The sequence below is a fragment of the Macaca mulatta genome, chromosome 11, assembly GCF_049350105.2.
Source record: "Macaca mulatta isolate MMU2019108-1 chromosome 11, T2T-MMU8v2.0, whole genome shotgun sequence".
Taxonomy (NCBI): domain Eukaryota; kingdom Metazoa; phylum Chordata; class Mammalia; order Primates; family Cercopithecidae; genus Macaca; species Macaca mulatta.
In genome coordinates, this window is record NC_133416.1 from 136,592,377 (window position 1) to 136,609,695 (window position 17,319).

The following is a 17,319-nucleotide window of genomic DNA, read 5'->3' on the forward strand; positions in this document are numbered from 1 at the left end:
TCCTCGGCCTCCTCCATCCGTCTCCCAGTGTGCCTTTGTTTTGAATCATTTTTGCACTCAATTTAAGAGGCCGAGACGAAGGAAGGAGGGGTGAGCGCTGTTCATCCACATCCCTAGCTCACGTGGAATTTTGTGGGCCGAGCAGAGGAATAGAGAACGATTTCCTCTTTCTCCCTTGGCCAGTATTGTAAATCAAAGCTGGGAGTAGTTGTATAACTTATACCACCATTGATTTCACACAAATGCTGTGTGCTATAGAATCATCCCGGAGTGTGTGGCCACACCCCCATCCATCTAGGCTCTGGGGCTCCCTCCCCTCTTCTCCCTGGCCTGGGGTGGCTGGAGGGTAAGCTGGTCCCTGCCTCCTGCCGCAATCTCCCTGGGGATCTGGGAAGAGGCCAAGGGCATTCGGCAAACACAGAGTGTCAAGGGACAGCCTCCCAGACTCGGAGTCATCAGCCAGAGCAGTTTTTCATTCTGTCCAATATTTGTGCCAGGGAGAGTCTCCTGATTTAAGTGGCAGGATAACCAGAATGGGATGGGAGCGATCCTGTGGGACCCAGAGGTCCCAGAGGTCCCAAGCTGGTCCAGGAGCACAGAAGCTGACATGACAGCAGGTTTCTGCAGGGGCGGGGAGGTGTCAACTTGCCTTAATCACGTCTTCATCAGACGATCTACACTCCACAGACTCCACCAGCTCTGTCACTGTGCCGTCGTCCTCCACGGAGACCACTTTCACCGGGACGGCCACCGTCTTCCCCGTGAGGATGGCTGTGTTCAGAATTTCTGCCTCCTGGAAGACCAAACACACCCTTCCATCACATCCCCTCCTGAGATGGCCCAGCCCCCAGGAGTATGCCGCCTGCCTTTCCTCAGCTGCCCTGCAAACACCACTGGCCTCTTCTGCAGGCTCAGAAATCCCGACGGGCAGCACCCACTGGGTGACCGTGGCAGCCAAGGGATCATGCTCTGTCCTCACCCAGATTCCTGCAGGGCAACTATGATGGCGAAGGGGTGGAGGACAGAAAAAGTGGTGGAGAAAATTTATTACTAACATTGTGTTTGGCGAACAATTATGTGTCAGGTGCCTTTGTAAGTGCTTTAAAAATATCGGCTCATCAATCCTCATAGCATCCTGATAAGACAAACATTCTTCTTCTTCCCAGTTTACAGAATGGCACAGAGAGGTTTTGTGACTTGCCCAGGGTCACCCAGGTAGAAATCAATGAAGGCAGGATTTGAGGCTGGGAAGTCCAGCTCCCGAGTCCATTCATCAGCTAACTCAAACAGGTCTAAACATGGACACAACGATGGTGGCTTCAGCAGCCGATGGATGGCTAGAGGGGCCTGGTGTTGTGCAAGAAGCTTAGATGAGCAGCACTGCACCGCCAGTGTGTGGCATGTGGGGGAGACAAAGGCAGGGAGAGAGCCCTCGCTCTCCGTGCTCTCTTGCTCTGGCTTTCTTTCGCTCTGTTTCAATTTTCCAGGCTTTTATTGGGTCCTGGCCTCCAGACGTGTCTGGAATGTTATTGTGGCTCCAGCAGCACTCCCACATCCCCACTGATGTGATCCACACTGCACCACACACATCCACACTCACCCCAACATGCATTTTGCTGCAAACCCTTTTTTCATAGAGCAGCTCAAGACGTGTGTCTTTAGGGGTGTCCCAGCTTGCCCTGAGTATCTGCTTTCAGAATGAAGAACGCCCTGAACCTTTCCCCTTGGTAGCACCTAACAGTTGCTGTTTTACTTATAGTTATTTAATCCCTTTATCTCTCTTCCAGACTCTAAGCTCCATGGGGCTGTATCTGCTTTCTGCTCACCAGCACCTAGCACAGAGCTTAGCTACAATGAACGGTGTTAATATCGTTGAGTGCATAAATAGGACTCAACAGGGAAAGGACTGGGATTCGCGTCCTCACCTTCTTGCTCCCCAGCTCCTCACACTCTATGCATGAATCCCTTTTTTTCAGGCACACCTATGCCTCGGTGGTGCTTCCCAGACATGGAGCATCTCTGGATCTCATGACACCCTGCATCTCTCTCTCCAATGTACCCATGCTCATCCTTAGTTACTCTTCTAGAATTCTTGTGATTTTTTAATTGGTGGGGGCCTGAGAGATCATAGGAGCCTATTTTTTTAGACAAAAAAAACTGAGCCTCAATACCTGGTAAGTGAATCTCATTCTTCTCTGCAGAGATTGCATTTTCTATCACAAAAACGTAGAAGTCCCAATATAAACGCACATCTCTGTATAATACAACTTCCAAGTCCTAGTGCACGATGTTCTTTGCTCAGTTTCAGCTCATCACATGCCAGTGGTGTCCCTAAGAGGTGTTTTATCAACATGCCACATTGCATTTCTTCTGTTAACTCTGTATCTGTCTTTTCCTTGACAGAATAACAGCAAAAGGTCTGGGTGGGTGCTAGGAGCTGGTTAGGGTGGATCTAACACAACTGTCATTTTACTTTCACTCGTAGTTATTCAATCACTTTATTTTCCTTCTAAGACTGCGAGCTCAGTAGGGCTGTATCCATGTCATTTTGAGAGATGAGCTTGCAAAGATTCTTGTTACTTTGATTTTCATGTGGAATGTAAAATGCCTGTTAATAGAATGCCAGCAGAAGGAATAGAAGTTTATCATCCTAAAATGACATAACTATTTTCCTTATGTTAACTATTTCTTAGATAAGATCTTATTTTTTCTTTATGGGATGAGATTTGTCTATAACCCGTTCACTGGGGTTAGGCTTTGGATGTAGCAATACATATACTGTTCATTATTTTAATTCTAACAGACAAGACTCCAATTTGGAATGCTCCCAAATTTCAGAGACCATGCTTTAAACTGTTGGAATATGCATAGGCCTTCAAAGTCCCATTATCCATATACTTTTTCTTCTCTATGGGTTCCCAGCCTGATTTTATTTTAATTCGAATAAAAACATAGCACAAAAATGAAGAGGCAAAATCAGTATATGATGCCATTTCCTGCTGCTCCAGGCAGGAAAAATTAGCTTTAATGGCAAAAATCACCATTACTTTTGCACCAACCTAATATTTTTTTTCTACTCTAAAGGGTGAGGATCAAAAGGAACGAGTAGTACTCTGGGGAAAAGTGGAACAATGCTGTTTAACTTTCTGGCCGACACTGGCTCATCACAAAAGAGAGAGACAGACAAGGGAGCAGTGTGGCCACTTCTGACATCAGTCTCGGGGAACACAATTTCTCACATTCGTGGTAAAAAGTGGAGAGCACCTCTACTCCAACGATAAAATCCAAAGGCCTTTCATGTTTTTGCACATTCAGGTTAATATAATGAGAAATGACGCTGGGAGTGACTGCTGAGCAGCTGCAAGCCCATATGTCTGGGGTGTTGCCTTTTTCTCTGAATAGCATATGTCTTTCTGCCCACAAAGATCTCAGTGGGGCTGAGTGACTGAGCCTTCAGGCTTGGTATTTCCCTGCCTCCTCTGTGTATTTCCAATTCTTTGACGTCAAGAATTTTCTCTTTTGCACAGCTTTGCTTTTTCCAGGAGGCGAATGGTAAGGGGATGACTCACAAAAGTCTTTAATTTAGATAAGAGGAGGACGAAGGAGATCCTTGTTCAGGGGCAGAAGTACCTGCAAAGCCTTAGCTTTGCTTGAGATGTGACCTATAACTGCTCAATTTTTGGACCCCAGAAAACCCTTGAAAGCTCAGCTTCCTTATTGCTGTGTGTTCACCTTATCACAGCACCTCAGAGCCTAGGAAATAAAGGCACAGACTCTTTAGAAAACATATCTCCTTCCCATCAGCCAATCATAATCCTTATTGTCACTTCATACACCCTTTCTGCTACTTGGGCATTATCTGTGTGCCAGTAAGGATCTCTGACAAAGCACTACAGAACTTTCGGCACTCCAGAGTCGAGGAGGAGGTAGAATAGCAGAGAATAGACTGGACGTGGCACTGAGAAAGGTATAACCATTAAAGTGAGGTTTCAGATATTTTTCCTGGGGGCTGACTCACTGTCATCCATTATAGGGAAACAATAACAGTCCCTGTCTTGCTGGAGAAATAACGAGCCATGTCTTAGTTTGAGCCAGCCTGGAAATAGATCCTGGGACAAAGATTCAAGAGAAATTTATCTGCGACATTCAGGAAACTTCAATAGGAGAGTGTGCAGGCGACACAGGGAAAAGGAGGCTACTAACAAGTTGTGTAGATTAAACCAGTTACCACAGTGGGCACCTGGAGCTGATCCTGCAGAGGATGATGAAATATATTATATATTCTGTGTGTGTCTTAGTCCATTTGTATTGCTATAAGGAAATACCAGGCTGGGTGCAGTGGCTCACACCTGCAATCCCAGCCCTTTGGGAGGCTGAGGCAGGTGGATCACTTGAACCCAGGAGTTCGAGAACAGCCTGGGCAATACGGTGAGACCCTGTCTCCACAAACAAATAGAAAAAAGTTTATGCAGCTGTGATGGTACATGCCTGTAGTCCCAGCTACTTGAATGGCTGAGGTGGAAGGATCACCTGAGCCCAGTGAGGTCAAGGCTGCAGTGAGTCATGGTTGTGCCACTGCACTACAGCCTGGGCAACAGAGCGAGGCGTTCTCTCAAAACAAACAAACAACAAACAAACCCAAACAAAAAAACCTAGAGAGGCTGGGTATTTATAAGAAAAAACAATTTGTTTGGTTCATGATTCTGCTGGCTGGAAGACTGGGTATCCGGAGAAAGCCTTGTGGAGGAGGGCGAAGGGAGCAGGCATGTGCAGAGATCACTCAGCAGTAGAGGAAGCAAGGGAGAAGAACAGGGGAAGTGCCAGGCTCTTAACAACACTGAGAACTCCATCGCTGCCCCAAGCCTACTGCAACCAGAGAGGGACTTTACCTACTCATGAGGGACTCATTCCCGTGGCCCAAATACCTCCCATGGCCCTACCTCCAACACTGGGGATCACATTTCAACATGAGGTTTGTGGGAACAGACATTCCAACCATAGCAGTGTGTAAATGTGTATGTATTTCAATAGATTGAAATATATTATGATGTATTTCCCCGCAAGGAAATTCTCTAGAATATATACCTAAGAATAATTTCATTGAGGGCTGAGGGAGCTGGGGTATTTATACACCAAATCCTGAGTGCTGCTCCTAAACAGACCACTGCTTAGCACTTCCAGCCCACTGCATGTGCAGGCAAAACAGACTTCTACTGTTTCAAAGGAAGCTCCCGATGGAGGGTGGCACTTGGACCTGGTCAGGAGCACACTGCTGTGCTAGGGTACAAGGGAAATATGTAGGGCCCTGACCGAGTCTGCTACATCACTAAAGTAATCTGTCGTGCGGTGATCTGATGGATTGGAGCTAGAATTAGAGTGTTTCTTTATTTTGATTTTTGTTTTTCAAATTTCCTCATGTTTCCGGTATCCTGATTTTGTGCTTCAAGTATCAGCATAGTCATTTATTCATGTTTACCTTTGAAAATTAATTTTAAAACAGAGACGAGGAAAATAATGGATAGAGAAAAACATTGTACAAGGGAAGTTTTAAAACACTTTAAGAGATTGATCTCTGTGTTAGACAGTTTGTTGCCCATTGAATGCCTGTTTTCCCTTTTTTTCCTAACAAAACCCCAATTTCATTTGTGGCTGTAACATGCCTAAATAAAATGACTATAGTTTTTGGCTGCCCTTAATCTGTGGCACATTTCTGGCCCAGAAGATATCAATAAAAGTCATTTAGCAAGACTTCCAGAAAATTTTGTGAAAAAACAAAAACTCAAAAGAAGACAGACATGCAGCCAACAATCATATAAAAAACTCAACATCATTGATCACTAGAGAAATGCAAATCAAAAGCACAATGAGATACCATCTCACACCAGTCAGAATAGCTATTATTAAAAAGATTTTTTAAAAACCACAGATGCTGGTGACATTGTGGGGTAAAGGGAATACTTATACACTGTGGGTAGCAGTGTCAATTAGTTCAACCTTTGTGGAAGACAGTGTGGCAATTCCTCAAAGAGATAAAAACAGATATACATTTGACCCAGCAATCCCATTACCAAGTATATAGGCAAAGGAATATAAATCATTCTACCATAAAGACGCACGCATGTGCATGTATATTGCAGCAGTATTCACAATAGCAAAGACATGAAATCTACCATCGACTAGATGTCCATCAATGGTAGACTGGATAGAGAAAATGTGATACATATACACCATGGAATACTATGCAGTCATAAAAAAGAACGAGATCATGTCCTTTGCAGGGACATGGTTGGAGCTGGAGGCCATTATCCTTGGCAAACTGACACAGGAACAGAAAACAACATACCACATGTTCTCGCTTATAAGTGGGAGCTAAATAATGAGAACACACGGACACATAGAGGGGAACAAAACACACTGGGGCCTATGGGAGGGTGGAGGTTGGGAGGAGGGAGAAGATCAGGACAACCAATGGATGGTAGGCTTAATACCTGGGTGGTGAAATAATTGGTACAACAAACCTCCATGGCATGTTTCCCTTTGTAACAAACCTGCACATGTACTCCTTAATTTAAAATAAAAGTTAAATTAAAATTAAATTAAAATGAAAAAAATAACAAGAACTAAGCAGATTCTGAAAGTTGTCTTTCCTTTTTCCTTTTTTCCTGCCCACTAGGCACAGATAATGCTGGAGTTAAACTGCATCTTGTGACTCAAAGGTGGTGGTATGTGGTTAAAAGACACATGGTTTCAGTGTAGTGAACTATTAATAGTTAAGTGCAGGGAATCTCTCGTTGGGTTGTGCATTAGTCTGTTTTCACGCTGCTGATAAAAAAGATATAGCCAAGACTGGGTGATTTATAAAGAAAAAGAGGTTTCATGGACTCAGTTCCAGGTAGCTGGGGAGGCCTCACAATCACGGTGGAAGGTGAGGGAAGAACAAAGGCATGTCTTACATGGCAGCAGGTAAAGACAGAATGAGAGCCAAGCAAAAGGGGAAACCCCAAATAAAATCATCATATCTCCTGAGACTCATTCACTACCACGAGAATAGTATGGGGGAAACTTCCCGAATGCATGATTCAATGGTCTCCCACCAGGTCCCTCCCACAACATGTGGGAATTACAGGAACTAAAATTCAAGATGAGATTTGGGTGGGGACACAGCCAAACCATATCAGACTGCCTACGTTTGAATCCTGGTTGTGACACTACTAGCTGGGTGGCTCCAAGCAAGTTACTTAACTCTTAGTGCCTAATTCTCTTCAGCTATAAAATGAGCATAATAATGGTATGTACCTCTTGGGTTTGCCCTAGATTTGGTGTATTAATATTTGTAGGGTGTTTAGAACAGTGCCTGGTAACTAGTAAATGCCCTCCAAAATGTCTGATAAATAAGCACAGATGAGTGATGACCACGGTGGATTGAGTACAAAGTTCATGTCCACCTGGAGACCCAGAATGTGAGTTTATTTGGAATCAGTATATCTGTAGATGTGATTAGTTGAGACATGGTCTTAATGGATTAAAGTGGTATTGTGGGTGTCCTTACAAGAAGAAAAAACACAGACAGACACACAGGGAGGATGGCACAGGAAGGTGGAGCCAGAGATTGGGATGATCCATCCATAAGCTGAGGAATATCAAGAATTGGCACAACCTACAGAAGCTGGAAGAGGTAGGAAGGATGCTTCCCTAGAGCCTCCAGAGGGAGCACGGCCCTGGTCACACCACAATGTTAGACTTGGAGCCTCCAGAACAGTGATGGAGTGAGTTTCTCTTGTTTTTAGCCACCACGTTGTGTTACTTTGTCACTTCAGTACTGCAGCACTAGGAACCGAATACAGTGACTAGTCAAAAAGGAAGTGCCTGGATGCTAGAAGCATGGCCACACTCACCTTCGGCATCCACCTCCAAGCACGTTTGCAGAGAGAATTAAGAGCTTGCTCATTCTAACCATTGATTTCCAAGTTCTGTTACTCACAGATAATCACCATCTTAACTGATGCAACCTGAAAGGGGACCCCCTCATGATTTCTCATTGGTCTTAAGTCAAAACGAGTAAGTTAAATTGACTTATTTTTTTGTAATGAGAAAAAACATTTTTTGTTGTTGTTCTTTTTTTCCCCTAAAGTTACTATAGCCTCTTTGGAGATCACTTGCCATTTTAATATATGGTTGTGAAATGATCCCATATATGTTAACATAGATGAATAACGTTAGAAGAAATAAAAATAGTATAATGTGAGCTGCATCAACTGATTCCTTCCTAAACAAAACCATCAAAGTGCTTAACTATACACCATGGAATACTATATAGCCATAAAAAAGAACAAAATCATGTCCGTTGCAGGGACATGGTTGGAGCTGGAGGTCATTATCCTTAGCAAACTAACACAGGAACAGAAAACAACATACCACATGTTCTCACTTATAAGTGGGAGCTAAATGATGAGAACACGTGGACACAGAGGTGTCACAGAGAGGACACAGGGCTCAACATCACAGTGATTAACACACCCAATCTGAGCACCCCATTGGAGGAGGTTAGAGGAAGCAAACATTCCACACAGCAAATGAAATGGAGCGCCAGCTGAACCTCCAGCCTTCCCTGCCCTGTGGAAAATTGGCTTGGGGAAGGCATCAGAGGAAGATGGAGGCTTATCCAACCAGAACAGCTCACAGCCCGACACCTCAACTTCCAAGCAGTGTGTTCCCATCCCTTAACTCTGTGTGAGGCACATTTAAGAAATGGGCATTTTGAAGAAATGGACATAAAAGCTAACTGGCCCATTAAGCTTGGAGACTTGCAAAAAGGTAGCATTTTTTTTTACAGGGGTTAACTGTTAATAAAGACATGAGACAGTAGGCATAAACTTTCAAACAAACAGGATTTGAGTTACATATTGAGACATTTCCTCATAACATTTTTAAAGGAAAACAATGAGTCACTAGGATAGACAGTTTTTGCCTTTCCTACCTCCTTTTATATAAGATGACATCCATTTTCCTTTGGGAAGCTATCACCTCTCCTTTGCATGACACTTGGCGGGGCACAGTAACTCTCTCCCCTCTTCAAAAGTAGGCAGAGTAGGCAGGCATCTCTGGAGCTAGGACCAGCAGCCTCTCTCCCTGGGACTTGAATTTCACTCAAAGGGAGTGAAGCCGGGTCAAGAATAGTTGGATTTCATTTGTCTCATTCGTGGCACCTGAGAAGTCTATGCCATTTACCCTGGTCTATCTCTAGCATTGTCCTGGTTCCTACCTTTTCTGAGGGCTTTTTGTCCAGCTTTTTAATGCATCCTCTGAGAGAGCCTGTATTCTTGCAATAAATTCATTTTTTAAAAAATGTTAGGTAGTGAGAATCGGTTTATTTTGCTTACAATGAACAGTGAGGCGTTGCTAAGAATGGGAATATATTCTGAGAAATGCATTGTTAGGTGATTTCATCATTGTGTGAACACCACAGAGTATATTCCACAAACCTAGAAGGCAGAGCCTACTACACACCTGGCCGTATGGCACAGCCTGTTGCTCCTGGGCTGCACAACTGTACAGCAGGTGATTGCAGTGAATGCTGCAGGCAGTTGGAACACCATGGTAAACAGTATTTGTGTATCTCAACATAGAAACGTTAGAATAAAAATACAGTAGTATAATCCTATGGAACCACAGTGGTATACGCAGTCCATTGTTGACTGAAATGTTGTTATATGGCACATAACTGTACCCTACTGAATGAAGTTGACCAGAAAGGTGATTAGATGAAAGTATATTGGTTTTTGAGGTTTTATTCTAAACCGTCATTGAGATGCGAACTTTTTGTTTCTTCAGCAATTAGCAACCTCAGTCACCACTGCGCATCGTGGTCATACTGTTCATTTGAATTCCCCCCAAAACAGACCTTAGAAAAGGGCTAGGGTGCAGTTAACCTCTTTGCAGGAGGTGGGAGTGAGGCGTGAGCAGCAGGAGACAGTGGCAGGGGAAGCCAACACAATCGTGTGTTGTCAAGGTTGCAGCTGTGCCCAGAGGAACTCGATTTACAGAGGCAGGATTCTCCCAGAATTGGTTGATTAAAGGCTAGAAGCCTGCATTCCTGGGGTTACAGGTTTCCCCGGGTGTGTAAACTCCATGCTTAGGAATTGGTTCCTATGATGTCAGAAAAGCCTGGAGCAAAATGTGGATGCCCTTAATGCCTGGAGGTGGGGCCCGCTCAGGTGATACAATTTGGCTCTGTGTCCCCACCCAAATCTCACCTTGAATTGTAATAATCTCCACATGTCACAGGAGGGACCTGGTGGGAGGTAGTTGAATCATGGGGGCAGGTCTTTCCCATGCTGTTCTTGTAATAGTGAATAAGTCTCATGAGAGCTGATGGTTTTATAAATGGGAATTTCCCTGCACAAGCTCTCTTGCCGGCCACCATGTAAGACGTGCCCTTGCTTCCCCAGCCATGTGGAACTGTGAGTTCATTAAACCTCTTTCCTTTATAAATTGCCCAGTACGGCAATTTATGTCTTTATGTCTTTATTAGCAATTTATGTCGGGTATGTCTTTATTAGCAGTGTGAGGACAGACTAATACATCAGGGAATGACGAGTCTTCGCTCACATGGGTGCAACTGCCCAGCATGAACGAGGGCCAAGAGGGTGTGTTAGGGCACCAGAGACAGCAGCTCCAGAAAGGGACTCAGTTGCTCCCATGCAGGCAGAGAAATTCCCCATAAAGCAGGGAACAAAAATGTGACTGACTTTTTGAAAAGGGGGCACACCTGGGCCTGCCATTTGCATGGAGGTGTGTGGCCAGCATTTACACTGATTTAAACAGCAGGTTTCAGAAGTAATACTTCTTCACTTGTGTGCTTATAATTCTTGGAGAGGCTGAAAGCTCACTTGATAAGACCATATCAAACACTTCATTAAACCAAGGACACAAACATGGTGGTAGCCCTACAGGTCATCCAGAGATCAAGGCTACACATGCCCTCGATGAAGGCTCCACATCAGTAGGGCTGACACCATATAGGGAGCTGGCCTTGCACCTTTTGGGACCACAGTTCTCCTCTGTCTGCCATTTCCAACGTTCTTACTCTCTTCCGGGTATGTGGGCAACTTCTTGAATTGCTAATATATTTGTTTTCTAAACTAGGTACTTCATTTCTCATCATATTTACCCACTCTTCAAAACGTCTTGCACATAATATTCAGTTTTAAGAATATTGTAGCAGTCAGGGATCTTAGATGCAGACAACAGAATCCACTCTACCCCTTTCAAGTGGAAAAGGATTTCTTCAGGATTACGGATGGGATTGAAGAAACAGATTTCGGTGGACTTCCCAAGAGCAATGCCTGGAACCAGAGAGTGGGCCGCCAAGAACCTGCTACTTGTCATGACTAGAAAGCTTACAAATCAGACAGATGGTTCTAGAACCTCATTGCCTCTCCCACAATCTGAGCCAGCAAAATGGATGCCCATACACTTCCTTTTCCCCACGTTGGAAACAAATCTCACACAGGTGCATCCAATCGGCAGGGACTGGATTGCAAGCCCATTTACCCTCACAGACACGTTGCTGCCTCTCAGGAAAATCTGAGCCAAGTCGATTTTCGGAAAGTACCTCGGGGGGATGAGATTTACACAGTGGAGAGAGCTCTCAAAGCTCAGAGAGTGCTTTGTGGGCAGCTGCAACAGTTTTCCACTACATGCGTCAACACTCCGTGGCCTCGTGTTCTCCTGACGTTACGGTACAGAAATGCATTTTCTGCTAAGTGTATTCGTTCTCTTAAATATTGGAATTATTTACCCTCTATGTTGACCCCACCTCCCAAGGACGTAAAGAAATGGTACCTTGTGAGATTCTTTTGTCCACCACAGACTCAATTTGAGGACATTAAATGTCAAAGGGATATAAGAATTGTGTATTCACGTTTCATGGAAAAAGAAATATACCTCTTAAAGACAGATGTCCAGATCAGCTATAAAAATATTTTTTTCTCCTGTTATATCATATTCAGATGTAATATTTAAAAATGAAAAAAAAAAAAAAAAGCCCAACAACCACCCCAGGGATGGCATAGTCACTGACCAATCAGAGGAGATGCCTGGGCAACCATGCTGGGTGGTGCTGGGCCGGCCATGCAGGTCATTTCCAGTTTACAGAGGACAAAGGAATGCTCCGAGAATACGTCATTTGTTCCTTCATATTTTACAGGTCCTTGCAGTTAGGAAGAGACCTGTGAACACTTCAAACCACTAAAATTTACGGATCAATGTTGTTTGTTACCTGTGGGTTGAAGCAATACAGCTTCCATGTTCAATTGCCTGTTCTTTCTCCTCACCTGACACGGCCACCAAGGAGGCTCTGGATTCCAGATGATACAGTGAGGAGACACTGGAGCCTCCATGAGTCTGGTCACCTGAGTCACTATGTGGAGAAGAGCTTCCTCCTGACCCACACAGGACATAGAGCAGGAGGAATAACTATGCTCTTCTCGTCTTAAGGCAATGTGATTTGGGAGCAACTTTTTATTCCAATATAACCCAAGCTATCCTGATTAATACACAACACTTTCCAAATTGAGCTTCAGCAACTCGCTCTATACATAATCATTAAATTCTGGGCTCTCCTCCCAGGCAGCGGGATAGATTGCTCAGGTATGAAACCTTAAAATTTTCTCCATGGGCTGGGTGGCTAGCCCTTCATCTCCTGGTTGACTGCTCTGATTTCTGTTGTAATGAGCTTAGGCAGGTCCAGCCTAAGTTAGCATGGAGGTCTGACATCCCTTTATTCCTCAATGTGTCCTCCTAACTGTGGTTGACTTTTTTTTTAAAAAAAAATAACCCTTTCAATTCATTTCCCAACAAAGGTCAGTAACCTAATCAGTGGAATAATGACTAATCACCCTGTCCTTGTCTTTTGCTTGTTTGGCCAACCTCTGTTACTCCAGCCACCCTACCCCCAACTCCTACCCCTGGCCTCCCAAATAAATAGCAAACACTGCAATAATGATGGGCTGTGGGTTTTTTATTTCTTCCACATTAAACATAAGAGCTATTAGATGGCCATAGAAATACAACATCTAATTAGCAATAATGCTGTGTTGCTATAAATAACCTGTGTGCTTCTTTTGACAAGTGCAGAGTATCAGTCAAATTGTCACCTGCACTGCAAACAGATTTATATACCACTCTGTTTCTTAAAGTACATCAGCTCTTGGGTTTAGTGGCTGTGGCATGGTATGGAGAGTGATTGCATTTTGGTACTCACACTAAAATAAAATAAAGTAATTCTTCCACCTTTGGGGAGGCGACAAGATTTCATACTGCAGACCCCACATGAGGCTGGCCATGTGCTCATGCCTTCTCCCAGTGAGGCTGGCTTCTCAAAGCCACTGAAACACACCAAATGCATGGTGCTCTTCCCTTCCTTTTTAATGTAAATTTCAAAATCTTATCAAGGTTATACAAGCTCATTGTTAAAATGTTACCCTTCCGAAAGGGTTTACAATGAAATTCCATAGCAGGTATCCACCCTTCCCTAAGTTCATTTTTGTTTCCTTCAGGCAACTGTTTTCAACTCTTCTATGTTATAAAGGTTTTTTTTTTTTTTTTTCCTACATATCTAAATAATATGCTATATTCCCCTTCTTTGATATAGTGGTTTTAGACTTTAGCTACTGATTTCCTGGTGTGATCAATGAAATTTGATCTCCCACTGCCTTCTACTTTGTCTCCTTTCTCAGGCAATATGATCACGTTCCCCTTTTGATTTCTCTATTGACTGTATTTATAATTTTAAGGAAATGCACCTCTAATCAAAGACAAATACTGCATCATCTTACTTAAAGAAGTTGAACTCACAGAAATGGTGAGTAGAAGGATGATTTCCAGGACCTGGGTGAAGTGTTGGGGGAAACAGTGGGGATTTTGGTCAAAGGGTACAAATTTTCAGTTATAAAATGAGTAAGTTTTCTAGACCTGATACATGTTTAATACAGCATGTTTAGTATAGTTAATAATAATACATCATTTACTTGAAATTTGCTGAAAGCGTAGATCTTAAATGTTCTCACTACAAAAAAAAAAGGTAACTCTGGGAAGTGATGAATTTATTAGCTTGATAGTGGCAATCATTTCATAATGTATGTAGGTATCAAAACATCCTATAGTACACTTTAAACATATACAATTTTTATTTGTCAGTTATACCTCAATAAAGCTGGGATGAGAAAGAGATAATGCCTTGATCCCTGAATAGTTGAAGAACACGTCTGCAGATTTTTTGACATTCCTGCCACATGGAAGTGGGGTCTCGTTTCCCTCCCTTCAATCCAGGGTGGCCTTAGGACTCACCTCTAGCTGTATTGAAAGGACACAAAGATAGATGTGTACCCGCCCCCCACCCGCTACACCCTTGTTCTGCTCTCTAATCTTTGCACATACCAGAGATTTCGTAAGTTCTGTGAGTACCTGGTTTTCTGCACGTACCAGAGATTTTGTTTTGCACATACCAGAGATTTTGTAAGTTCTGAGGCAAGGTCACAAGACGTGTTTAAGTAAGATAAACTCTTGCTGCCATAAACCTACTCTCCCGCCTCAAAGTTTGAACCAAAATATCAGAAATGGCGGGAACTAATCATGGTTAGCCAAATCGCCTTGTTCAAACACTAGCCAATCATATATCTGATTTGTATAATAACTCTATGCCCACTTTTCTTAGACTATATAACACTGCTCGGAGCTCAGTGGGGGAGCTCTCCTGCCCGTCTCGTTTCACGAGCGAGGGAGAGTTCCAGGTTCGAACCTGTAATAAAGATCCTTGCTGCTTAGCTTTGACTCTGGACTCTGGTGGTCTTCTTCGGGGAATAAACGGTCTGGGCATAACAGTATCACCTTTTGGAACCTAGCCTCGGAAGTGGCAAGCATCACTTCCTCCAGAATGCAGTGGAAGTGATGTGGAAGTGATGCTTGCTACTTCTCTTTTTTTTTTTGAGATGGAGTCTCGCTCTGTCACCCAGGCTGGAGTGCAGTGGCCGGATCTCAGCTCACTGCAAGCTCCGCCTCCTGGGTTCCCGCCATTCTCCTGCCTCAGCCTCCCGAGTAGCTGGGACTACAGGCACCCACCACCTCGCCCGGCTAGTTTTTTGTATTTTTTAGTAGAGACGGGGTTTCACTGTGTTAGCCAGGATGGTCTTGATCTCCTGACCTTGTGATCTGCCCGTCTCGGCCTCCCAAAGTGCTGGGATTGCAGGCTTGAGCCACCGCGCCTGGCCAATGCTTGCTACTTCTGAGGCTAGGTCCCGAAAGGCAAGACAGCTTCAACCTTGTTTTCTTTCTGGGGGCTCTTGCTCTTGGAACTCAGTCACCATGCTGTGCAGAGGCCTTGGCCGTGTGGAGAGGCCACATGCAGGTGATCTGGTCAACATCCAGGACTATAATCAGCATCCCCCACAGCAGATGTGTAGATGCAGGCTTTTGATTGAAGGCTTTTCAGAGGCCCCACAGCCTCCACCTGCCGCACTCAACAGGAGACCCTAAGCAGAAGTGGCCTGGCAGCGTCCTGTAGATCCCGCGGGCGCCACAGGGCAGAACATAATATAAATGGCTGTTGCTGTAATAAGGCTACTACGGTTTGCTGGTTTCTTGTGCAGCAATAGATAACTGATAACCCCCACCTCCCGCTTTGCAAGATGAGAATATTAGCCCCGCTAAAGCTCCTCTTTGGTTCATCTCTGGTGTTAACTTCCTAACTTTTCTCATTTCTAACTTTTACTTTTGTACTCTCAAGGATGATAACGTCTACATTGTGTTCTGAAACATAATGAAATCATCTGTGCTTTGTACAAAGGTTGGATCTCAGGGTTGAAATCCACTAATATATCTATTATACTCTTACAAATATTGTTCACTGTGAAGCAGTCTTTCTCAGACTTGCCACTATTGATATTTTGGGCTGCATAATTCTTTGTTATCAGGACGTTCTGTGCCTTGTGAGCTGTACATTGCAGCATCTCTGGCCTCTACCCACTAGATGCCAGTAGCATCCTTCATCCCCCGAGTATGATAGCCCAAAATGTCTCTAGTCATCACCCATGTCCCCTGAGGGAGAAAAATTACCCTCAGTTAAGAACCACTGCAGTGGGGTGAAGAATTGTCCTTGGATTCTATTTCCTTTCATTATAATACTTTGTGTCTCCTGGAGTTACTCATTGCCTTTCTTTTTTTCCTCTTTTGTTAATACAGTTTACCTTGTTCATAATCTTAGGTTTTGCCAAGCTCTTCACTGACCTTGCCATTTTCCCGGGGATTCACCCATCAGAATCTTTTGTCTTCTGTTCCAATGAATATGTTCTCTAGACCTGCTGCATAGATCAGGACTTCTTTTTACTTGATACAAGATTTGTTTTAAATACACACATTTAAAATGGGAGAAGTTTTCAAAATGTAGAAAATAATGTAAAAATTCTTGATTTTCTTCATGTCACCAGCAAGTATGGACTCCACTGTATACAGTGAGCTTTGTGCAACCAGAGCTGGCTTTAGGTAACAGACATACCTTCCAAGAACAGAATATAGTCTATTTAGAAATAATATTTTATTGTACTAGTGGAGCTTGCTATGAAAAATTACACTAAGCAGGCAGGGTGTTGTGGGACATGCCTGTAATCCCAGCACTTCGGACGTCGAGGCAGCAGATCACTTGAGGTCAGGAGTTTGAGACCAGACTGGCCAACATGGCAAAACCCTGTCTCTATTAAAAATACAAAATTAGCCAGGCATGGTGGCCACGCCTATAATCCCACCTACTGGGGAGGCTGAGGCATGAGAATCCCTTGAACCTTGAAGGTAGAAACTGTTTTTTTGGTGTTGTTAATTATCCTAAGCAAACTCAAGGCCCAACTCAAATGCTACATCTTCCTTAATCTCTCTGAGTGGAAATCATCAGTGTGCACGTTGTTTATATTTTATTAGAGATATTATATAAAATAAATAGGGAAGCAGGAGAACTTAGGGTGAGGAGTGCGAGCTTTGGAGCCAGACAGCCTGGCTTTGAATCTCAGTTCCTGTGCCGACTAGCTCTGTGACTTTCAGCTGAATCTCAGTTCCTGTGCAGACTAGCTCTGTGACTTTCAGCTGAATCTCAGTTCCTGTGCCGACTAGCTCTGTGACTTTCAGCAAAATAGTGACTGCACAGTGTCTGTTTTCTCGTCTGCAAAATGGGGACTGGAAAAGTTTCCACGCTATTGGGTTGATGTGAAGGATTTCATACGTGAAAGGTGGTTACGGACACAACTGGCACACGCTAAGCAAAGCTACATGTTC

General features: G+C 43.8%; 1 protein-coding gene across 1 annotated transcript in view; it reads right to left on the reverse strand.

Annotated features, from left to right (window-relative positions):
• The window catches only part of TMEM132D (transmembrane protein 132D), an 827,192-nt gene that overhangs the window by 143,522 nt on the left and 666,351 nt on the right, over nucleotides 1–17,319 (reverse strand). The window contains exon 5 of the mRNA XM_015109701.3: nucleotides 650–793. Within this exon, the coding sequence (XP_014965187.3) occupies nucleotides 650–793 (144 nt within the window). The remainder of the gene's footprint in view (nucleotides 1–649; nucleotides 794–17,319) is intronic.